This window comes from Cervus canadensis, chromosome 21, assembly GCF_019320065.1.
Source record: "Cervus canadensis isolate Bull #8, Minnesota chromosome 21, ASM1932006v1, whole genome shotgun sequence".
Taxonomy (NCBI): domain Eukaryota; kingdom Metazoa; phylum Chordata; class Mammalia; order Artiodactyla; family Cervidae; genus Cervus; species Cervus canadensis.
The window spans coordinates 58,285,714-58,309,895 of NC_057406.1; the positions used below are offsets into that span (position 1 = coordinate 58,285,714).

At 50.8% G+C, this 24,182-nt stretch overlaps 1 protein-coding gene across 1 annotated transcript; it reads left to right on the top strand.

The window, feature by feature from the left end:
- Positions 1-1,582: 1,582 nt before the first annotated feature.
- LOC122423205 lies at positions 1,583-23,919 on the top strand. The gene is made up of 7 exons (XM_043439934.1): positions 1,583-1,594; positions 1,748-1,871; positions 2,449-3,446; positions 6,643-6,847; positions 10,001-10,111; positions 20,040-20,163; positions 22,647-23,919. The coding sequence occupies exons 1-7, from the start codon at positions 1,583-1,585 to the stop codon at positions 23,458-23,460; spliced, it is 2,388 nt and encodes a 795-aa protein (XP_043295869.1). The 3' UTR covers positions 23,461-23,919.
- The last annotated feature ends 263 nt before the right edge of the window (positions 23,920-24,182 follow it).

Consider the following 24,182-nt stretch of genomic DNA (forward strand, 5'->3'; position numbering starts at 1 on the left):
ATTTCAGTATTGACCATCTGGTGATGTCCTTGTGTGGTGTCTTCTCTTGTGTTTTTGGAAGAGGGTGTTTGCTATGATCAGTATGTTCTCTTGGCCAAACTCTATTAGCGTTTGCCCTGCTTCATTTTGTACTCCAAGGTCAAATTTGCCTGTTACTCCAGGTGTTTCTTGACTTCCTACTTTTGCATTCCAGTTCCCTATCATGGAAATGACATCTTTTTTGGGTGTTAGTTCTAAAAGGTCTTCCAACCCAAAGTGATGTTGGTGGCAGGATTTTCTGACCTGTCCCAAAGGAAGTCCGGCTTGGTTCTTACCTCTAGGGAAAAGAACTTTGATCCCGTCTCTTCACAACAAGTTTTTTAAAAGTTAGCATTAATTGAGCACCTACTCTGTGTCAGCCATCATGTGAAGCACTTTGCACGCATGATCTCAGTTTTCTCCACAATAAAATGGAACAGATGAAGAAACTAAGGCCAAAAGTAGTTCAGTAACTTGTCCAAGGTCACATAACCTGCCCCTTCCTTACCGGTTTCAACTCTTCTCAACCTGAGGCTGTTCATTGCCAGCAAATGACATGGAGGAAACATTCCTGATTGGCTCTTGAGAAGCAACAACCTCGATCCCAACCTTAGGATCCTGCCTGGAGGTGTGTCTGCCAGGAGGAAGCTAGCCCGGGGAGATCTTCCCAAGAATATCTGGATAAAATTCCTGGCACACGTATGTGGTTTACCTGGACAATTTGGCCTCAGCCACAAAACTCTCCCAGGCATTGTCTTCAGTGATCAGGAACTGCAGTTCTTCCCTGTATTCTTTCTCCGGGAAACACTCAGTGACATCACCAATAAACTTTTGGCTCTCTACACTGAAAAAAAAAGAAAAAAAATTAGAAGAAATTATGGTGGAACATAAATGGTATTGAGTTTAAAGTGGCTCAGCAATAAAGAATCTGCCTGCAATTCAGGAGACACATGAGATGCGGGTTCCATCCCTGGGTCAGGAGTATCCCCTGGAGGAGGAACTGGCAGCCCACTCCAGTATTCTTGACTGGAGAATCCCATGGAAAGAGACTGGCAGGCTACAGTCTATGAGGTTGCAAAGAGTTGGACACGACTGAGTGGCTGAGCAAACAAGAACACACATAAAGTGGTTCAAGTTCACCTTCCTGAGCAAAAGTCTTCTGGGGTACTGTTAATGGATTCACCTGGGGTTATAGGTGAAAGGTCGGGCATGTTGAGGCATGCCCCGGAAAAGTGCCGCAGGCAAGTTCCGGAGGCTGGCTAAACTTCCAGGGGCCGGCCCCCTGCAGCCTGGTCCAATCGGGTGCCGACACGGAGCCCTTGGACACCAACCACCGCTGTAGCCCGCACTTTCTTCCTTATATGGGAAGACCTGGCTTGGACGCCGGGCCCTGACTATAAAACCCCTCCCCACCCCTCATACCTCGCAGACTCCCTTTGTCTCCTCACTCACCCGCCCCCGGGAGTTCTGCCTGAGAGCGACGCTTAATAAAGGCCTTTACCACCGGTCCTTAGAGGCGGCTTTTTTCCTCCCGCAGCATTTTCCTAACATCTGGCGCCCCAACATGGGACCCGAGGTGAGGGCCCCTGGCACTCGCCGTTGAGGCCCCCTCGAGCTCCACCGCCGCGGTAGCCCCGGACCCAGGCGGCTGACCAACCCCCCGGACGGCTGGATATGGGGTAAGTAACTTCGGCTTTGGGGCCTGCCCTCCCTGGCGACCACCTCCTAGGGCCCAGTAACGGGTGCGCACTTACTGGGCCCTCCCGGTCACCAGCTGGTGGAGAGACGTCCCCAGCAGCTGAGTAGACCTCCGGCTTCAGCCTCCGGCTTCGGCCTTTTCCGGTCACCAGCTCGTGAGGGAGACGTCCCAAGCGGCTGAGTAGACCTCCGGCTTCGGCCTTTCCGGGTCCCTGCGGTCATGAGGAAGCCGTTCCCCGCGACTACACGGACCTCCGGCTCCCCTTAACTCGTCCGAAGACGTTCGGACAGCGGGGGTTGCCTCCACGCCCCGTGGTCGCCATGGGATCGACAGCCTCCAAACCCGATCCCCAATACTCCACACCCTTAGAGTGCCTGCTGGCTAACCTGCGGACCCTAAGACTAAAGGGATATATCCGCCCCAAGCGGCTCACTTTTCTGTGCTCACAGGCCTGGCCTCAGTATTCCCTAGATAATGGCTCACAATGGCCAGCCACAGGGACACTAGACTTTGACGTCCTCCGTGATTTGGATAATTACTGCCGGAGAACGGGAAAATGGTCTGAGGCCCCTTATGTTCAGGCCTTTTGGGCGTTGCTCTCGCCCCACCCTGTGCACCACGTGTGCTCCCAGCCAAATCCTACTCACCATGGCCCCCCCCTACTCCACCCTCCCGAGCTAAGCCGACTCCTCCCGCCTCTGAGTCCTCTGCTTTCTCTGTTCCCCCGGAAGATCTGGTGGCCCCCCCTCCCTATGCCTCTCCCACGACCCCCACCCCTTCCTCTCCGGTTCCTACTCCCTCCTCTCCGGCCCCTCCTACCCCCTCCCTCTCTAACCCTACTCCGGCCTCTTTTGCCTCTGCTCCCGCCCCCGAGACTCCACCGCCGGCCCCGGATCCTCCGGCCCTTAACCCTATCTTGTATCCTCCCCTTCCCCCCATCACCCCCTTCTCGTCTCCAGTTAGCTCCCACACTCGCTCCCACAGCAACCCTCCAGGTGCCTCCCCTCCCCCTCCCCCAGCCCCGCTACTCCCTTTGCGACAAGTAGCCGGAGCTGAGGGCCTGGCCCAGGTCCATGTCCCCTTCTCTCTCCAGGACTTAGCACAGATTGAGGCCAAGCTGGGATCCTTTTCCTCCAACCCCACTCAGTACATTAAGCAGTTTACTGGTCTGACCCGCGCCTATGCCTTAACATGGCAGGACATATATGTCATCCTGGGATCTACCACCACCCCCGAAGAGAGGCAGGCCATTTGGATGGCAGCCAGGGCTCAGGCCGACCAGCGGCACTGTGCTAACCCCTCCCCCGAGCGCCCCCCGGGAGCTCAGGCAGTTCCTGACACCGACCCTGATTGGACCTACCAGGAAGGGGGTGGCGGCCAGCTGCAGGTACGCTATATGATAGAGTGTCTCCTCGATGGGATGGAAACGTCCTCTCATAAGGTAGTAAACCTCCTCAAACTAGACGAGGTGACTCAGGGGCCCGACGAAAACCCAGCCATGTTTCTTAATCGGCTGACTGAGGCCCTTGTTCAATACACCAGACTGTCCCCTGAGTCCCCCATTGGGGCAGCTACCTTGGTCAATCGTTTTATCTCCCAATCCACACCTGACATCCGAAGAAAACTGGCCAAGGCCGAGGACGGCCCTCAGACCCCTATTCGAGACCTGGTAAAAATGGCCTTTAAAGTTTATAACGCCCGTGAAGAAACTGCTGAGGCCAGCCGAAAGGCAAGGCTCAAACAAAAGGCTGAATTTCAGGGAAACCTCCTAAACCAGCACACCTAGGCCTTGGTAGCGGCCCTACGGCCGGCGGCGGGCTCGGGGTCCCAAAACCCCCCTCCGGGGGCCTGCTTCAAGTGCGGCCAAGAAGGACACTGGGCCAAGATGTGCCCCAATCCACGGCCTCCTTCCAAGCCGTGCCCGTTGTGCAAACAGCGAGGACACTGGGCTAGTGACTGTCCCCAGGCCTCTCGGGCCCTGACCTCTAGGGGCGCCCCAGGGAGACCTCCTGCCCTCCTCCAGCCTTCGAGCTGCTGAGCTCCAATGATGACTGACACCGCCCAGACTCGGGAACCCCGATAACCCAAGCCGAGCCCAGGGTAACGCTCCAGGTAGCGGGTAAGTCTATCAACTTTCTAGTTGATACGGGGGCTACCTATTCGGTCCTTCCCTCTTTCGGGGGCACTTTACGTCCTTCCCAGGTTTCGGTTATGGGCATTGACGGCCAATCCTCGTGTCCACTCCAAACCCAACCACTGTCCTGCCAATTAGATTCCTGCCTATTTACCCACTCCTTTTTGGTCATCCCCTCCTGCCCCACTCCTCTCTTGGGAAGAGACACTCGCTAAGCTAAAGGCCACTCTTCACCTGACTCCAGAATCGGCTCCCACGTCAGGGGCCTTCCTAATGTTACTTGTTGACCCTCCAACCTCTTCTGTTAATCCTGAGGTCTGGGACACCCGAGTCCCGGTGGTGGCTCGGCACCACCCTCCAGTCCTCATCCGGCTAAGAGACCCCACCTGCTTCCCAGCCAGGCCCCAGTTTCCTTTGTCTACTCATAACCTCAGGGGACTAAAGCCCATCATCGACCGTCTCAGAGGACAGGGTCTTTTGATCCCCACGACTTCCCCCTGTAACACGCCCATCCTTCCTGTTTGAAAGGCTTCAGGAGACTACCGGCTAGTGCAGGATCTCCGCCTGATCAACGCGGCGGTGGTCCCTGCCCATCCACTTGTCCCTAACCCCTACACCCTCCTTTCTTCCATACGTCCCCAAACCTCTCATTTCACCGTCATTGACCTCAAGGATGCCTTTTTTACCATCCCACTCCACCCCGACTGCCAATTCCTCTTTGCTTTTACCTGGACTGACCCCGACACTCAGCTGACCACCCAACTCACATGGACTGTACTCCCTCAGGGGTTCAGAGACAGTCCCCATTACTTCGGACAGGCTCTGTCCCAAGACCTGGCCAGATGCTCGCTCCACCCTAGCACCCTCCTCCAATATGTAGACGACCTGCTCCTTTGCAGCCCCTAGAAGAAACCTCCCGACAACATTCTGCAACTCTTCTTAATTTCCTCGGCTCCCAGGGTTACAGAGCCTCACAACCCAAGGCCCAACTGACTCAGACTTCTGTTGTCTATCTAGGCCTCCAAATCACCCCTACCACTAGGGCCCTGACAGCAGATCGGTGTAACCTCCTCAGGTCCATCTGTCCTCCGGCCAACGGAGACCAGATATTGTCCTTCCTAGGACTGATGGGGTTCTTCCGACACTGGGTCCCAAATTACGCCACCCTGGCCAAACCCCTATATGCCGCTGCTAAAGAGACTCCCACAGGATCGCTGTCTTCCCCCACTGAAGTGACTAAGGCCTTCCACGCTTTACGCTCAACCCTATTGGCTGCACCCCCTCTCTTTCTCCCAAATCCCAACTATCCACACCATCTATACACTGATGAAAAGGGAGGGATAGCCTTTGGAGCCTTGGTGCAACCGATTGGCCCCGAACTGCTGCCTATTGCTTACATATCCAAACAACTTGACCCCACAGCTAGGGGATGGTTCCCCTGCCTGCGGACACTAGCGGCAGTGGCAACATTGTACGCTGATGCTAAAAAGCTGATTCATGGTCAGCCCCTGACCATCTTCTCACCTCATCGCCTTGGCGATCTTTTAGCCTCTAGATTTCTCTCTGACCTCAGCGAATCCAGGCTCCAGCAGTTTCACCTGGTATTTTTGGACAATCCGCAAGTTCCCGTGAGTCGCTCTCCACAATTAAACCGCTTTCTTCATTGCCCTCCCTCCCCCTCTCCTCAGAACCCCCAGCCCACTTATGTTCAGAGGTCCTTGAGTCCCTTATGCAACCACCTCACAACCTGTTTTCCGAACCTTTACCAGATCCAGAGCTAACTTTGTTCGTCGGTGGGAGCTCAAAGCGAGATCCCGATGAGAACCGAAGGGCAGCTTATGCTGTGGTAACCACCCGAGAAGTCCTGGAGGCTCAGCCCTTGCCACCCGGGATGATCTCTCAAAAGTCTGAACTAACAGCCCTAACTAGAGCCTTACACCTAGCAAAAGGCAAAAGGGCCAATATTTACACAGACTCCAAATATGCCTTCTTGATTGCCCATTCTCACACGGCAATCTGGAGAGAGCGGGGCTTCCTGACCACTAAAGGATCCCCCATCTGTAATGCCCCCCACATCATTCAACTGTTAGATGCCTTATCTCTGCCCAAAGAGGTCGCTATCATACACTGCAAGGGACACCAAAATACTCATGACACTGTCGCTCTGGGTAATAATATGGCAGATCAAGTGGCTCAACAAATCACCTTACAACAAGCCCCCGAGCCCTTGCTGACTTTGAGATCCACCCTCAACCCAGACTATTCCAGCAAGGAAGCCAAAGCCTTGCTGGCACAGGAAGGGGCTCAGAGGCACCCGTCGGGATGGATACTACTCCATAATAAACCAGTGCTTCCTGAGCGACAGGCTAAGGCCATAATATCCCAAATCCACAATACCCTCCACATCGGGCCAAGGGCTCTCTTTTCCTTTCTCAGCCCTGTCTTTTCTCCCCGACATCTCAGACAGACCATATATGTGGTCCACCACTCCTGCCTAACATGTGCTTCCACCTCTCCTCAAGGAGGACTCCGACCCCCACAGGAGACTCACCAGCTAAGGGGACATATGCCCGGACAAGATTGGCAGATAGACTTCACCCACATGCCCAGACATCAAACCTACCGCTATCTGCTCGTCTTGGTGGATACCTTTTCAGGATGGGTCGAGGCCTTCCCCACCGCTCGAGAGACAGCAGCGGCGGTGGCAGAGGTCTTGACGACCCATCTCATTCCCAGATTTGGGTTGCCAAACTCTCTCCAGTCTGACAATGGGCCTGCATTTATCTCACAGTTCTCCCAGCAGGTGGCTACGGCTCTGGGCATCGACTGGCATCTCCACATCCCCTATTGGCCCCAGTCGTCAGGCAAAGCAGAACGGGTGAACGGCATCATCAAGACGCACCTGACCAAGCTTGCCTCAGAACTGCGGCTGTCTTGGGTCGACCTCCTTCCTCTGGCGCTCACTCGCATTCGCACCACACCTCATTCCAAAACAGGTTTGACCCCTTTTGAACTGCTCTACGGCAGGCCCTATCTCCTGACTCACCTCCCAGAGGGAGAGGCTCCCCCACTCGCGGGGTACCTCCCCCTCTTCTCCCTCCTACGATCCTTGCTAAGAGAACACGCAAACCGGGTCCTGCCACAACCGACAGACGACGAGGGGCCAACTCAGCCTCTGGCCCCGGGAGATCAGGTACTGCTAAAAGCCTTGAGTCCCCGCCTGCTACAACCTCGCTGGATGGGGCCCCATACTGTAATCCTCACCACTCCCACGGCAGCCAAACTTCTGGGACACGAGCCCTGGTATCACCTGACCCAGCTCAAACGAGCTCCCCTGGGTCTTCCAGAGACAGGGGTGGCCCCGGCCCAGGCCCTTCCTCCCAATTACTCCTACCGCTCCACCCTCACGGGGCCGACCAAACTGACCATCACCCGAACCCCTCTGTCGTCGATCGCAAAATAATTGAGGGACCACATCCTGATATCCGATGCTGACCTGGCATCACCCACTGTGGCTGCTGACAATCACAGCTCTGGCCATACTTTCGGGCCCTGTCTCTTAAATAAGCTCTTGACCTTTGTCAAACAGCGGCTCAACATGGTCCAGCTGATGGTGTTGCAACAGCAGTACCAAGGGCTTCCAACAAACACTCTGTGACAAAAATTAACGGCAGACGCTCCCTGTCATCCCGGCCACACCCTACCCCTCGCCGCCCCATTCAGCAGGAATTAGCCAGAGAGAACCGGCGCCCCTTGTCCTATAACAAAAAGGCCGAGATGAAAGGTCGGGCATGTTGAGGCATGCCCCGGAAAAGTGCCGCAGGCAAGTTCCAGAGGCTGGCTAAACTTCCAGGGGCCAGCCCCCTGCAGCCTGGTCCAATCGGGTGCCGACACGGAGCCCTTGGACACCAACCACCGCTGTAGCCCGCACTTTCTTCCTTATATGGGAAGACCTGGCTTGGACGCCGGGCCCTGACTATAAAACCCCTCCCCACCCCTCATACCTCGCAGACTCCCTTTGTCTCCTCACTCACCCGCCCCCGGGAGTTCTGCCTGAGAGAGACGCTTAATAAAGGCCTTTACCACCGGTCCTTAGAGGCGGCTTTTTTCCTCCCGCGGCGTTTTCCTAACAATAGGTAGACTGTTCCCCCTGCCCCTAATTCATAAGTTGAAATCCTGACCCATCCTTCTCCCTGCAATGACTGTATTAGGAGATAGGGCCTTTAAGGCAGTAATTAGGTAAAACAAGACCATAAGTGTAGAGTCCTAATCCAATAAGATTGGTGCCCTTATTAGAAGAGACATCAGATTTTTTTCTCTCTTTCTCCACCCCCTCAGCTGGAAGGCTTCTAAATTTTTCCCTTTTTCCTGCATCACTAAGGGAGAAAGGAAACTAGAACTTGCCTGGAGGGAATTCACAGAATTAACTCTTTATTGATTGATTGAAGGGGAGGTGGGTGGGGGAAACAATTGAGCACCTGGGTATCTGCAGGGGTGCTTGAGATCAATAGGACCAGTATCTGCCTGAGGCAGTCACCCCTGGTAAGCAGGGGCTCATGTATGGGAGCACTGGGAAAATGCCCTAACACAGCGTGGGGAGGGGGGATTCTAGAGAAAGAGGGTTCCACCTGAAACTAACACATTCCAGGGAGAGGGGACAGCAGCACACTAGGCAGGACCTACCGTGTGGCAGGCACTGGTCCCAGACATGGACACACACGCGATTTCACCCTCATGAACACACAGGGAAACATGATTTCCATCTTAAGGCGAGGTCAGTTAAGGAGCTCCAGGTCACACAGGTGGGATGTGGCAAAGGCCAGATTGGGGTTTAGTCCAGGGTCTGCTGACCCTCACAGAGCAGCTGGGTGGACAAGGGCAAGAGCTGGAGGAAAGGGTCTCTGTGGTGATGCCCCAGGGCCTGGGAGCAAGAGGAGGCTGAGACCAAGGGAGAGAGCAGGAGAACCTCCAGGGGTGCTGGGAGGCCACCTCCCCTGCCCCTCCTGACCTTGGGGACTCAATGTGCTGCCCCCCTCCCCATCCTGCCCTCACTGCTGAGACAGGTGCTAGATGACAGTGGGAGAGGAAGTGAGCACCTTGATTGATGCTCTCCTGAGAGAACCAACCCTATTTCCTTTTAGGTTCCCCAGAAAAGAGTCATCATGGGCAGAGGAAACAGGGTTGGCCCTCTCTTGTAGACTTTCCTGAGTTACTAAGACTCTGGACTTCCTACAAAAGTCCTCCCAAATAGACCTATTGTCAAGCAGAAACAAGTTGAGGTAGAAAAGAGTAGTGTGCTCTCAGCCCTTCCTGTGAACTCTGCATCCATCCACATGGCCTTGGTCACCCAGCCTGGGCCACTGGGACCAAAGTCACTGGTGTCTTTGTTACCCTCATGGACAAGACTACAGGGACCTAGACATCACCAACTCAATGGACATGAGTTTGAGCAAGCTCCAGGAGTTGGTGATGGACAGGGAAGCCTGGTGTGCTGCAATCCATGGGACTGCAAGGAGTTGGACACACAACTGAGTGAATGAACTGAACTGAAGTGAGTCTATAAGGGTTGTAGGTGACATGCACACAATGGCTAAGTGGTGGACTTAGGGCCATCTCCCAGGTACGATGGGAGCAGAGCAGGGGACTTCCTGAGGATTTCTCAGATGAAGTGGTGCCAGGATTGGGCTTTGAAAGATGAGCATAGCTTTGCCAGGTGGTAGGGGCAGGTGTTTCTGGAAGAAGGATCTGAGGGAGGAAGTGCCTGGAACCCACATGAGTGTGGCCCTCAGCAGCAGGAGTATGACCAGTATGCAGTGAGCAGCTGGTATCTTCTGGGACTGTGCCAAGTGCTGGCAGTGCGAAGGTGAATAAGGCAGACAGGCTGGTGAGCGAGGGTGGATGGAGAGGGTGGAGGGGCTGGGAAGAAGACCACAGAGTAGACGGAGCACTCTTGGCAAAGGACCTCACAGTCTGTTGGTGGCAGGTCTTCCTTCACAGAGCCCAAGGCACAATGTACTCGGCCATGAAGGACTCCACAGGACAGGACTAGGCTTGGTTATCTAAGGGAGGTGGGGCCTGGTGGGCAGGGTGATTGCTTAATCTGAGCAACCCAGATGGAAGGGCGTTCATTTTCCCTTTTGCTTCTCCAGGTATAGCTGGGCCCAGAGGGTGTGTGTGGTTTACTGCACAGCTGGTGGCTGCATCTGCAGAGCTGAGAACAACTGGATCTTCTTCACACTCAGCCAGAGGAAGACTCCTGGGTGAGCAGGGCGTAGGACCCGCCCATCTCCCCATCCTCAGGACAACTGTCTGAGAAAAGGATGATGTCACTAGTTGACAGAAGAAGGAAACAGAAGCTCAGAGAGATGAGGTCATGGCCAGAGGGGTAGCTTAAGCAGGGGCAGAGCCTGGATGTGGGGGCAGGTGTGTCTGAGGGCTTCCTCCCACCCCCAAGGTCCCTAAACGGTGCAGAGGGAGGTTGAGACTTGCTCAGGTGGGCTCAGCTCAGGATGTGGACTCCTGAGATGTGAGTGGTGACAGACAGTGGTGACAACCAGAAGGAAGGTTGAGGGTGCTCAGCCCTTTGGGAAATCTGGAGAAAGCAGATGGGTAGAGGACAGGAGAATCACAGCCTCTTCTCCTATGGGCTGGCCACCTTGAGGCTGCCCCCAGGGTGGTGAAAGTGTTCCTTTTGAGATACAAGGAATCCATGTTCATCACCACCCTGTCTCTGAGTGCCTGCTCAGTGCCAGGTCCTAGAGGGAAACTGAGGCCTGAGAGGGGAGGGGCAGGAGACCAAGTGAGAAAATGCAGGACATTGCCTTTCTGTGCTCTCTGGGCCCTCAGCTAAGGGCTGCCCATGATGGTTGATCATGTGTGAGGAAGATGATCCAGATGGAGGAAGTGAGAAGGGCTTACTACACAATGTCTGCATTATGATCCTGGTTTTGTAATATTAAGATAAAAAGTCAAACTGTAGACATATTAGTGTAACAGGAGGGTAGGCTTAGATCTATGTGTTTAGACAGGCATAAATAAACTTAGAAACTTTGGGGTTATTAAAATCATATTCTTGGGCCTTCCTTGGAGGTCCAGTGGTTAAGACTACCTGCTTCCACTGGACGGGTTGTGGGTTCAGTCCCTGGTTGGGGAATTAAGATCCCACATAGTGGGTAGTGCAGCTAAAAAAAGAAAAATAATAATAATAAAAACAGAGTGTATAATTTGATCAGTTTAAATAAAATAAAAGAAAATCACATTCCCTACTTACGTACCAGTGTCAGAAGGCCTAGTCTTGGCCTCTACTCTGCCCATGGAGAGCTGTGTGACCCTGGACAAGCCACCTCCCCAGGGAGTGTTGTTCAGTTCTCTTCAGTTCAGTTCAGTTCAATCGCTCAGTCGTGTCCGACTCTTTGCGACCCCATGAATTGCAGCATGCCAGGCCTCCCTGTCCATCACCAACTCCCAGAGTTTACTCAAACTCATGCCCATCGAGTCAGTGATGCCATCCAGCCATCTCATCCTCTGTCGTCCCCTTCTCCTCCTGCCACCAATCCCTCCCAGCACCAGGGTCTTTTCCAATGAGTCAGCTCTTCGCATGAGGTGGCCAAGGTACTGGAGTTTCAGTTTCAGCATGAGTCCTTCCAATGAACACCCAGGACTGATCTCCTTTAAGATGGACTGGTTGGATCTCCTTGTAGTCCAAGGGACTCTCAAGAGTCTTCTCCAACACCACAATTCAAAAGCATCAATTCTTCGGCGCTCAGCTTTCTTCACAGTCCAACTCTCACATCCATACATGACCACTGGAAAAACCATAGCCTTGACTCTTACCCATTTTTAAAAGCTGGTTTCAGTCTGCTCATATGGCTTTGTAGCTTCTCTCTGTGTTGGGGATATTCACCTTTATCTTCTCTAAGTGTTGCAGACATTGTCTCCAGGTCTCTTGCATTTTGATTTGGTTTACGGTGTCCTTAGCAATTTCTAACTTTTAAGAGGTCCAATGTTTTCTGGGATTTGTGTCTTGGTGAGAGTTTTCCTCAAGTTAGCAGTATTTTCCAATATGTTTTGCATAATGTTTTCATTTTTTCCAGTTTGTCTGTAGATTTTTTTTCATTCTGGTTTACCTTTAGATCCCTTTAGGTTTCACTAATTGATTAGAGCTTTTTTGTTTCTTCTTCTCTCTTTTTCTTCCACCTTCTACCTTCTCCCTCCTTCTTTTTTTTCTCCTCCTCCTCTCCTGCTCTCCCAGACTCCCTACCTTCCTTCCTGCATGTCTGCTGCTTTATCTCCTTAAAGCAGGATTTATTTAACAGGTACCTACTGCAATCAAGAAGAAATACACTGTTTTTTTCTGCCTTTAAAGGAGCCTCCAGTGCAGTAAGGCATTATTCAGATTTTAGCAGGAGCCCATGCCTTTCCACAATTCTCTCTTCCTCTTTCTCCTCCTGTAAAAATATCATGGCTGGAGTAAGGAAACATGAGGAAATATAGGTGTTTCCTGCCACCTGAAAATACAGTATTCCTACAAAAGCTTTCCTAAACCAAGATGGCGTAGTGTGAAGAGGATGTAGGCCTCACCTCACAGTTTACTGGCAGAGGGTGATCTTTTGGAAAGCAAGGGATGCCCATAAATGGAAACAGTCAGAAATCTGATGGCATTCTCTGTCAGAAAGAGCTTCTATCAAGACAGATAAGGAAAGCAAATGGAATTACCCAACTTCAGGTAAGAGAGGTGTGGTGCTGTGTCTTCAAGAAGTTGGTGGTTTCATGTCCCAGTAATGGATCAAACACCTTGTATTTTGCCAAGCTGTACCTGGGAGGGTGGAGAGTGTCCCAGAGGCCCTGGAGCAGGAGGAGCAGCAGAGAAGAGACAGGGCACCTGCCAGTGCCAGGAGCTGAAGAAACTCCACACAAACAGACCCACAACCAGGAAAGTGTAAGATTCCAGGGGAAACTGGAGAGGAACTGGATGAGACAGCAGGGGGAGGAGGCTTTGGAGTGGGAACTCTAATTACAGGTAACATTTCAGCTGGTGAGGCAGGTGGGGAATGGCATTGCAGAAGGAGGGGCAGCCTGAGTGAAGTTCTGGAGGCTGGGGGGGAATCAGAGTCCAGGGAGCTGGGAGTCCTCCAGGCCCCTCGACCAGGCCCTGAGAAGGCAGGAGGGTGAGGAAGACAGGAGTAGGAGCATCAGGAGGGCCTGGTGATGGGCTAAGGACTCTGCACTTGATGCTGCCCTAACCGCACCCCCCCACACACACTTTCCCTGCCCAAGGTGGATAACTTGCAGCCACATGGAGGGAGATGTTTGGTGAGAATCTCTGCCCACATGGAGGGGAGGCCTCTGCATCTGGCCATATAGTTGGGTGGGGAGTCTTTTCAGGGTCCTCCTCTCTCCCACTGATAGGCTTTTCGAGCAGTGACCAATCAGAGGCTAACAGAGGAGGACGCTCTGGATAGAAATCCAGCAGTGGAAGCACTGTCCAGCATCCACACCCAGCTGAGGCCCCAGACAAGGGTCAGGACCAGGACAAGAATGGCAGGGAAGGATGGAAGGATGAGGTCAAGGGTCCAAATGCATTTTCAAGTGTTCGGCATCATCCAAGATCAGCCTTTCTGCCCAAGCTCTCCTCCTCTCTCTGCCTTGGCTCTTGGTCCTTGTGTTTCCAAATTTCAATTGGCTGCCCTGGCTCCTGGGGACCTACAGCCTCAAGGCAGAGAAGGAGGCAGGGGACCAACCAGCTCTCCTCTCCCACCTGCCTGGAGACAGGTCTGTCTGTGTAAATTCTCTCCCATCCACACAGTCAGTGCCCGCAGCCTCTGCCACCAGGCATACCCCTGGTAATCAAGCTGATGGTTACTCTTTTTGAGGGGAACCCTGGGCATTGCAGAGGGAAGGTGATAGAAAGAAAGATTCTAGGATCAGGGCTCAGGTTAGGGGGTTTGGGGGAAACTCTAAGGAAGTTGGGCCACTCTAGACTGGGTGCTGTAGAGAATGGCAGGGGCAGTTTTATCAGTGATTGTTTCAGTAACTTTATCTATGGAGAGGGGAGACCAGAGCAAGGTTAAATGTGCAATTGTTAAATAAAAAGCAGTCATAATTTTCAGCCCAGGGAGGGAGTGTGAAGACTCTGGTTTCCTGTCGCCACCATCCCTGCTTTTTTATTACTATTATTGTTAGAAGCAAAGTGAGAGGAAGACAGGTATGGGGTCTTGAGCCCAGAGAGTGAGGTGGGGTCCAGTTCTCCATGAACAAGTCTTCTGACCTCAGGCAAATCATAGAACATCTATGCTTCAGCTTCCTTAGCTGTAAATGGGGATACAGTGGTACACACCTCCTGGTTATCAGAACAATATGATATAATTTATAGAGTCTTAGTTAGAGTAACTACCAGTGCAGAGCAAAATCAGAAATACAAGCCATGCTCACGAATAGCTGTTACTGTAACTATAAGGACGTTTACTATCATTTCAGCCAGGTCTCAGGAAGAATACTTAAATAAGTACTCTTTTGCCTTCTTAAAATACTGCCTAGGTATAATTAACATGGCTTCTTTTCTCATCTCCCAACACAAGATAGTCACAACCAGAACCAAAAGAAGTTCTCTCTATATAAAGATTTGCTATTTAAAAAAACAATAGAGAACTGGCAAGACAAAGGATGGACACCATCACATATGATATGTGTGAAAGTAAATTTGTACAGTTTCTTTGATTAACAAAGTAGCTTAAGTATGAAAAAATGTTAGGTGTTGATACCCTTGGATCCAGCATTCTACTTCTAGAAATAGCTTAATGAAAGAATCTTAAATGTAGGCAAAGTTTTATACAAGAAGAGTGTTCTTTGTACTATTATTTACATAAAGGATTAAAAACAGCGTGAAGTCCAACAATCAGGAGTGGACAGCAAAGAGGACACCATTCAGGTCCTCAGCTGACCAGGGCAGGGCTGCAGGGATTGGAGTGGGGCTGGTGGGACTCCAGAAAAAAGGTTTGTGGGATAAAGGCTATTGCAGAAGCGAGGAAGATGTGGGCTGTGGGAGCTACAGCACCGGGAACTTTATCAAGACAGAGACTCGACCACAGGGTGCATGACATCATTTTGCAGTAAAAAGTCATTTTCCGATTAACATGCATCCACAAATAGACATTTTTGTACATTAAAGCAAGTAGAGCATAGTCATCACAAACCTGGGATTTGGATCATAACAACTTGGGTTCAAGGCTGGGCTTCAACAGAAATGTGAAAATTTGGACTGACCTAAGTTTAGGTGAGTTTCAGGAGCCTGCACGTCATAGACAGTGGATCAATATCACCTATAAGCAATTAGTAACACAAGCGGTCCCAACCTCTTGTAATTTCCAGAGTGTTCCCTTCCTGCCTGTTCTTCTGTCTCTGGTTTTATTGCTCCTGTAACTTCGCAGATGGCTGTCTCCTCTCTGATTATCCTCTCCTTGTGCCCCAATAGGAGAGCCGGACTCTGGTTGGGGAGGACGGTGGGAGGATGAGTAACTTTCCTTAACAAGTGATCTGCAGAGCCCAGGGGACAGAGAACCACGCTGGGTTAAGTCCCTGGTGGCGCTGGTGGCTGTCCCAGGGGAAACTAGGACCATGCCCCTCGCTGCTCCCTACAGCCACTGCTCACACATGATCAAGCCCACAATCTGTTTTCTCTTCCCCAAGGGTGAAACGACACCTTCTTCCAGCCTGACACAGAAGGGTGAGATCTCTGAGACCCTGCTGCTGCCACCATGAGCTCAGAAGATCCCAGGAACCGCTCAGGTAGTCAGCCACCTCGTCTCTGGCAGGTTCCTACTTGTGACTCAGAATTGAGGGTAGTGCCTCCAGGCCAAATTAACCTGCCGAGTAATCAAGAACCAAGAAAGGCGTGGAGAAGCATCCCCCAGAGAGGCAATGGGGAGTCCCCTAACACTTGGCGGTCTGTCCCCACAGCCTCTTTCCTGGTCCTCAGGGAGCCACAGACAAGATGCTAACTTCCTCCCCCTGCCTTCTGACCCCCTGCTAATGACTCAGAAGTGAGGCCAGGACAGCCCATGGAGGGGGCAGGCGCAGCAGAGGAAGTCTCCAAGGCCAGGTGGGACAGGGAGGGGAGGTCCCCTGGAGCTTCTCCTGCCCTCTCCCTTGGTCCAAGCCTCCTTCTGCTCCCAGACCCTGGGCTGTCAACACAGAGGCTGTTTCCTCCACCGCTCGCCCTGCTGCCCACCCCAGCTGCTCCCTGAGGGTCAGTGGACTCTAAACTGAACCCCAATCTGGCCTTTGCTGCCTCCAACATCTGCCTCCCAGATCTGGAGCACCTGACCTGATAGAACCTGTAAAATGAGAAGGATATTTCCCTATGTTGTGATGAGGACCAAATATAATGTGTGTCCGTGGCCTGGGCCAGGGCCTACCGCATAGCAACTCCTGCCTAGTGTCGTGCTGTCCCCCCTACCTGGAATGTGTTAGTTCCAAGTAGAAACCTCTCCCCTTCTCTAGAATCCCCTCTCCGCTGTGGTGTGTTAGGGCCCCTGCCCAGTGCTCCCATTATACACACCTGATTACCAGGTGACTGCCCCAGGCAGGTACTAGTTCTGTTGTTCTCAAACGCCCACGCAGACACCCAGTTCAGAGCAGTCACTCAGTCGTGTCCGACTCTTTGCGACCCCATGAATCGCAGCATGCCAGGCCTCCCTGTCCATCACCAACTCCTGGTGTTTACCCAAATTCATGTCCATCGAGTCGGTGATGCCATCCAGCCATCTCATCCTCTGTCATCCCTTTCTCCTCCTGCCCCCTGAATCCCTCCCAGCATCGGGGTCTTTTCCAATGAGTCAGCTCTTGCATGATGTGGCCAAAGTATTGGAGTTTCAGCTTCAGCATCGGTCCTTCTAATGAACACCCAGGACTGATCTCCTTTAGGATGGACTGGTTGGATCTCCTTGCAGTCCAAGGGACTCTCAAGAGTCTTCTCCAACACCACAGCTCAAAAGCATCAATTTTGTGGCTCTCAGCTTTCTTCACAGTCCAACTCTCACATCCATACATGACTACTGGAAAAACCATAGCCTTGACTGGACGGACCTCTGTTGGCAAAGTAATGTCTCTGCTTTTAATATGCTATCTAGGGTGGTCATAACTTTCCTTCCAAGGAGTAAGTGTCTTTTAATTTCATGGCTGCAATCACCATCTGCAGTGATTTTGGAGCCCAGAAAAATAAAGTCTGACACTGTTTCCACTGTCTCCCCATCTATTTGCCATGAAGTGATGGGACGGATGCCATGATCTTAGTTTTCTGAATGTTGAGCTTTAAGCCAACTTTTTCACTCTCCTCTTTCACTTTCATCAAGAGGCTCTTTAGTTCCTCTTCACTTTCTACCATAAGGGTGGTGTCATCTGCATATATGAGGTTATTGATATTTCTCCTGGCAATCTTGATTCCAGCTTGTGCTTCCTCCAGCCCAGCATTTCTCATGATGTACTCTGCATATAAGTAAATAAGCAGGGTGACAATATGCAGCCTTGACGTACTCCTTTTCCTATCTGGAACCAGTCTGTTGTTCCATGTCCAGTTCTAACTGTTGCTTCCTGACCCGCATACAGGTTTCTCAAGAGGCAGGTCATGCGGTCTGGTATTCCCATTTCTTTCAGAATGCTTATATCTTTCCTTTTCTCCTTTGCTTTTCACTTTTCTTTTCACAGCTATTTGTAAGGCCTCCTCGGATAGCCATTTTGCTTTTTTGCATTTCTTTTCCATGGGGATGGTCTTGATCCCTGTCTCCTGTACAATGTCACAAACCTCATCCATAGTTCTTCAGGCACTCTATCAGATTTAATCCCTTAAATCTATTTCTCACTTCCACTGTATAATCATAGGGGATTTGATTTAGGTCATACCTGAATGGTCTAGTAATTTTCCCTACTTTCTTTAATTTAAGTCTGAATTTGGCAATAAGGAGCTCATGATCTGAGTCACAGTTAGCTCCCAGTCTTGTTTTTGCTGGCTGTATAGAGCTTCTCCATCTTTGGCTGCAAAGAATATAATCAATCTGATTTCAGTGTAGACCATCTGGTGATGTCCATGTGTAGAGTCTTCTCTTGTGTTGTTGGAAGAAGGTGTTTGCTATGACCAGTGTGTTCTCTTGGCAAAACTCTATAGCCTTTGCCCTGCTTCATTCTGTACTCCAAGGCCAAATTTGCCTGTTACTCCAGGTGTTTCTTGACTTCCTACTTTTGCATTCCAGTCTCCTATAATGAAAAGGACATCTTTTGGGGATGTTAGTTCCAAAAGGTCTTGTAGGTATTCATAGAACCATTCAACTTCAGCTTCTTCAGCGTTACTGGTTGGGGCATAGGCTTGGATTACCATGATATTGAATGGTTTGCCTTGGAAATAAACAGAGATCATTCTGTCGTTTTTGAGATTTCATCTAAGTACTGCATTTCGGACTCTTTTGTTGACCATGATGGCTACTCCATTTCTTCTAAGGAATTCCTGCCCACAGTAGTAGATATAATGGTCATCTGAGTTAAATTCACCCAATCCAGTCCATTTTAGTTTGCTGATTCCTAGAATGTCGACGTTCACTCTTGCCATCTCCTGTTTGACCACTTCCAATTTGCCTTGATTCATGGACCTATCATTCCAGGTTCCTATGCAATATTGCTCTTTACAGCATCGGACCTTGCTTCTATCACCAGTCACACCCACAACTGGGTACTGTTTTTGCTCTGGCTCCATCCCTTCATTCTTTCTGGAGTTATTTCTCCACTGATCTCCAGTAGCATATTCAGCACCTACCAACCTGGGGAGTTCCTCTTTCAGTATCCTATCATTTTGCCTTTTCATACTGTTCATGGGGTTCTCAAGGCAAGAATACTGAAGTGGTTTGCCATTCCCTTCTCCAGTGGACCACATTCTGTCAGACCTCTCCACCATGACCCGTCCGTCTTGGGTAGCCCCACACGGCATGGCTTAGTTTCACTGAGTTAGTTAGACAAGGCTGTGGTCCCTGTGATCAGATTGGCTAGCTTTCTGTGATTATGGTTTCAGTGTGTCTGCCCTCTGATGCACTCTCACAACACCTACCGTCTTACTTGGGTTTCTCTTACCTTGGATGTGGGGTATCTCTTCACGTCTGCTCCAGCAAAGCACAGCTGCTGCTACTTACCTTGAAGGAGTCGCCCCTCCTGACCTTGAACGTGGAGTAGCTCCTCTCCGCCCTCCTGAACCCGCACAGCCACCGCTCCTTGGATGTGGGGCTGCTCCTCTCGGCCGCCGCCCCTGACCTTGGCCTGGGGTAGCACCTCTCAGCTGCACTTCCTGCGTGGTCCGTGGCAGCCACTGTGCTTCTGGAGTGGGTAGCCTTTCCGTTCTCCAGGGGATCTTCCCAATCCAGGGATCAAACCGAGGTCTCCCGCATTGCAGGCGGATTCTTTATCAGTTGAGCCACAAGGGAAGCGCTAAGTAAGTGTTAGTTGCTCAGTCGTGCCCGACTCTTTGCGACCCCGTGGATTGCAGCCCACCAGGCTCCTCTGTCCATGAGATTTTCCAGGCGAGGATACTGGAGTGGGTTGCCAGTTCCTTTTCCAGGGGATCTTCCCAACCCAGGGGATCTTCCCAACCCAGGGATCGAACCTGGGTCTCCTGCACTGCAGGCAGATTCTTTACTGACTGAGCTACAAGGGAAACCCTCAGACACCCAGGTGCTCAGTTATTTCCTCCACCCACACTCACCATGATCAATCAAAACACAGATCTAGTGCTGTGGTTTCCCTCCATGTGAGCCCTGAGTTCATTTCTCCCTTAGTGATGCATGAGAAAAAGAAAACCTAAGAACACTTAATACTACAGAGAAGAAGAGAGGAAGAGATCTGACATCTCTTCATTTAATAAGGACACTGATATTACTGAATTAAGGCCCCACACTTAAGGCCTCATTTCACCTAATTACTGCCTTAAAGCCCCCTATCTTCTAATACAGTCATTGCAGAGTGGGTGGGTCTGGGCGTTAGTTAACTTATGAATTGGGGCTGGTGCATACGGTCCACCTGACACCCCAGATAAATCCATCAACAGCATGCCAGATGAATGCTGCTGAGAAAGGTGAACTTTAACCACTTATACTCGATACCATTTACATCACACCATAGTTTATTGGAATCTTCAATTTTTATTTTTCTGTATAGAGAGACAAAGCTTTTTTGAGGATGTCGTTGAGTTTCTCCAAAAGAGTGTGAGATGGGAACACCTGAAATTCCTGCTCGAAGACAAACCCTGGGAGAATTTTGTGACCAAGGTCAATTTGTCCAGGTAACCATGCAGGTACACCAGGAATGTCACCAACATGCCCCCAGGAAGATTCTCCCAGGCTAGTTTTCTCCAGGCAGATCCTATGGTTGGGGTCAAGGATGTTCCTCCTCAAGATCCTATGTGGACTGCTTCCTCCATGCTATTTGTTGGCAGTGAATGACATTGGGTTGAGAAGAGATGAAACCTGAAAGGAAGGGCAGGTTATATGACCTTGGACAAGTTACTGAACTACTCTCTGCTTCATCATCTCTTCAATTTTATTGGGAGGACTCTGAGATCATGATTGCAAGTTTTTTTAAGTGTTTTAATTTTAAGATAGCTTGTTGGGAAGAATCAGGGACCTTCTTCCTGGAGATGAGAACCAAGAAGGACTTCCTTTGGGTCAAGACGGAAAATCCTGACCCGAATATCATTTTGTGTTCCTAGGAATTGACTAGAACTCTTTCATTCCCCATCTTAGGAATTATACCAACACTACATGTTCCCGCTGGCCAATAAGGCAGAGAGGCTGGAGGGGAACTGGTTGGACCTGGTGGGATCCTGGATCTAGCCCTGCCCAACTCTGGGCCTGTGGGTTTAAGACTTTGAGTCTAAGATTTGTTATGTGTTATGTGTCCAGTGGGAATAGCAATTCAATCTGATGGATTGTGGTGATGGCCTCAGAGTGAACTGCAGGGTCAGAGGTGGGGAACCAAGTGCAATCATCTCATCCAAAGGCCCAGGGAGGCGTGCATCAGGGTCAGACCCAGGAGTCAGGGTGGAGCAGAGGGTCCAGGTTGGAGGACTAATAGGCAGCCTTGAGCAGCAGGACCAGGACTAGAGTGAGGAGAGTAGGCCCCAAGGACACAAAACTGAAGGGGCTGTGACTCTAACAGAGGTCCTGGGAGTGGGAAAGGGGACATTTCTTCCCTTCCTGATGGGATCCCCTCATGCTGGGCTAGAGGGCCCTGGGTGACCATGTCCTCCACACCCTGCCTGGGACCCGGGTTCTCCCTCCATCTGGGACCCTCTTCTAGTCTATGTGGAGCTGCCCTGACAGTGGGAAGGCCGTGTGGCTCAGTGAGCCCTCCAGGGTCACAATGAATGGCTGTGATTGTGCGTCATTTGAGGGATTCCGAGGAGCCTCACACATCCCCACCCAAGAGGGAAACACTTCTTTCACCAGCTGTGCAAGTGCCAGTTTCCTCAGGCTCAGCCACTCAGATGGGTGTTTCCTCATGTCTTGAATCTTTAGAGGTTCCATGAAGTTGCACACAGCCTTGGGTTGCAGGCTCATGAAGCTGTCAGAAATTAACATATAACCCCTGAGAGATCTGGGGTGCTGGGTCCTGGATCAGGAGTCAGTGAGGTGGGCTGGAGGGGCCATGGGTAACAGGGCTCACAGCACATCTCCTGCTTCCCAGTCAATATGGGCAGTGGACAGACCCAGTGTCCTTCTCCTGAGAAGGCCAAGGGTATCAGGCTAGGATAAGAACAGATGCCAGGCAAAATGATCACTCCTTCTAGCTGAGTTTTTATTAAAAAATAAAATAAAATTCTAGGTTCACAGTTAGCCAATCTGAAAAGTATGAGGGCACAGTCCCAGGACTGTCCTTACATTTCCCATCAAGGGCAAAGTTGGGGGATCCCACAACCACCCTCAGATTCTAGAACTCCATAGAAGGAAGCACAGACGCACTTAAAGTTTCAGGATCCCAGTTATGGTTTTTTACAGGGAAGGATGCAGTTTCCCATCAGCCACAGGGCAGAGTCTGGGCATGTTTTACACATGAAGCTCCCATTGTCCCCAGGATGCGTTACTGTCCTGGATTCAGTGGGGCAGGACACATGGAGCACTGCCCGCCAGAGACGCTCACCCTATTTAACAACAAATCATCCTGACCTGTCATCTCCAGCCCCTCCCAGAGCTCAGACTAATGCCCTAGAGCCCAGCTCCTCCAGAGGTCAGAACTGATACCATGTGACCCAGAGGCCCATGACATGTCAACTTGTCAGACTGTCCAGTGGCCAAAGTCCCAGAAAGACAAGGACATTCTTATCAGCCAGAATATTCTTGGGGTCTAGGGACCACATCCTAGCAGTCAAGAGCAAAGAACAAGAGGACTCCTCACTATACACTAAGGTCCTTGAATGAAGGGTTTTCTGCTCTAATCCCACTTCTCTTTGTTTATCTGTGAAGTTCCCATTTTACACACATTCTGGAAGTGATGGTATTGGTCTGCCTTTGAGGTGTCTTTATCAAATATCTCTCTTACGTTAAAGGTATCCTAAGATGACCTTTGCTTACTTATTCCATGTTTGAATAAGCACATGGAGCACTAACAATATCCAAATGAGGGTTTAAGGTTGGCAAAGTTTTTACGTTAGTAAAATTCTTGTGATTTACAATAAAATCTCTGTGGTTTACGCAGGATAGAGCTTGTTGAGCCTGTTTCATAGACAAGCAAACTCTCTTTCTAAGGCTTTAATGTTCATTGTTACAGGGAAGAAGCAAATGTACTCCGTGAACATCTGATCAAGCTGCTAACAGACTTGGCCGGGGAGGACCCAGGCAGGCTCCAAAAATACCAGCAGGAAAAGGAGAGGTTTTTGAAGGAGTTTCCTCAGGTAAAACAGAAGCTGAAGGAGAGCATAAAAAAGCTCCGTGAGCTCGCAGACCATGTTGACAAGGTGCACAGGGACTGCACCATCTCCAATGTGGTAGCCTCCTCCACTGGCATTGCGTCTGGCACCCTGAGCATCCTTGGCCTGATTCTTGCACCCTTTACAGGGGGTCTCAGTCTGGGACTCTCAGCTGCTGGAATAGGGCTGGGAGCAGCATCTGCTGTAACAGGTGTGTCCACCATGGTGGTAGAAAAGGTAAACACGTCATCAGCAGAAACCCAGGCCAGTCTCCTTGACACAGCCGAAATAATATCCTATGTAATTGATCTCTACCATGTTAAAGACTTAGGGATGTATATTCATGCCATCAGGGTGGCCAATGACAACCCTGAATTAGAAGCCACTGAGCCACTGCTCAGCAGGCTAATAACCACCAGGCAAGTCTCTGTCCAAAGTGACGAACAGGTGAGGCCTTTCGAAGGCACACCTCTGGCAGCGACTAGAACAGCCCGCATCGCGAGTGGAGTCACATCAGGTTTATTCTTGGCACTGAACGTGTACTCCCTGGTGAAAGAAGTACAGGACTTGCAGGAGGGGGCAAAGACAGCATCGGCTGAAAACATGAGGCAGAAAGCCCAGGAGCTGGAGAAGAAGTTGGAGGAGCTCACCTGGGTCTATGAGAGTCTGCAATAGGGCCCAACTGGGCCACCCCTAGAGCAGTGCAGGGACCGGGGACATGTGCAGAGTCATGGGGAGAAACCACTTGTTTTGGACTAAAGAAGACACAGAGGGCAGAATAAGGGAGAGACAGGGAGACTAGCAGTGAGAGGCCAGGAATAGGGGAGCTTTGAAAATGGGAGAAAGTCAAAGAGTTAGGATTGTAGAGATCCAGCACAAGTAGCAGGGGCTCCTCTGTCGCCCTCCTCAGGGTTTGATATTCCAGCAAGAAGGGTTTCCCCCTGGTGACAGTCTCTAGCCCTACTTCGCCAGCATCAACTCACCTTTGAACTTAGTAGGTAGTGACCTGTTTGTTTCCATGTTTTATTAAAGTTAGTTGATTTACAATATTGTATTAGCTTCAGGTATATAGCAAAGTGATTCAATTATACATGTATCTATATACATATTTGTTCTTTTTAAATTTTTTATAAATTCTTCAGTTCAGTTCAGTTGCTTAGCCATGTCCAACTCTTTGCGACCCCATGGACTGCAACACCCGAGGCCTCCCTGTCCATCACCAGTTCCCGGAGTTTACCCAAACTCATGTCCGTTGAGTCAGTGATGCCATCCAGCCATCTCATCCTCTATTGTCCCCTTCTCCTTTCACCTTCAATCTTTCCCAGCATCTGGGTCTTTTCAAATGAGTCAGCTCTTCACATCAGGTGGTCAAAGTATTGGAGTTTCAGCTTCAGCAT

What these genes read in the sequence shown, in the direction of transcription:
- LOC122423205 (XM_043439934.1), top strand. An exon ending in CCTTTTCCGGTCACCAGCTC is followed by an intron (nt 1,872 to 2,448) that starts GTGAGGGAGACG and finishes TTCCCCCGGAAG; the next exon opens with ATCTGGTGGCCCCCCCTCCC. An exon ending in AGCCAGAGGAAGACTCCTGG is followed by an intron (nt 10,112 to 20,039) that starts GTGAGCAGGGCG and finishes TTTTCTGTATAG; the next exon opens with AGAGACAAAGCTTTTTTGAG.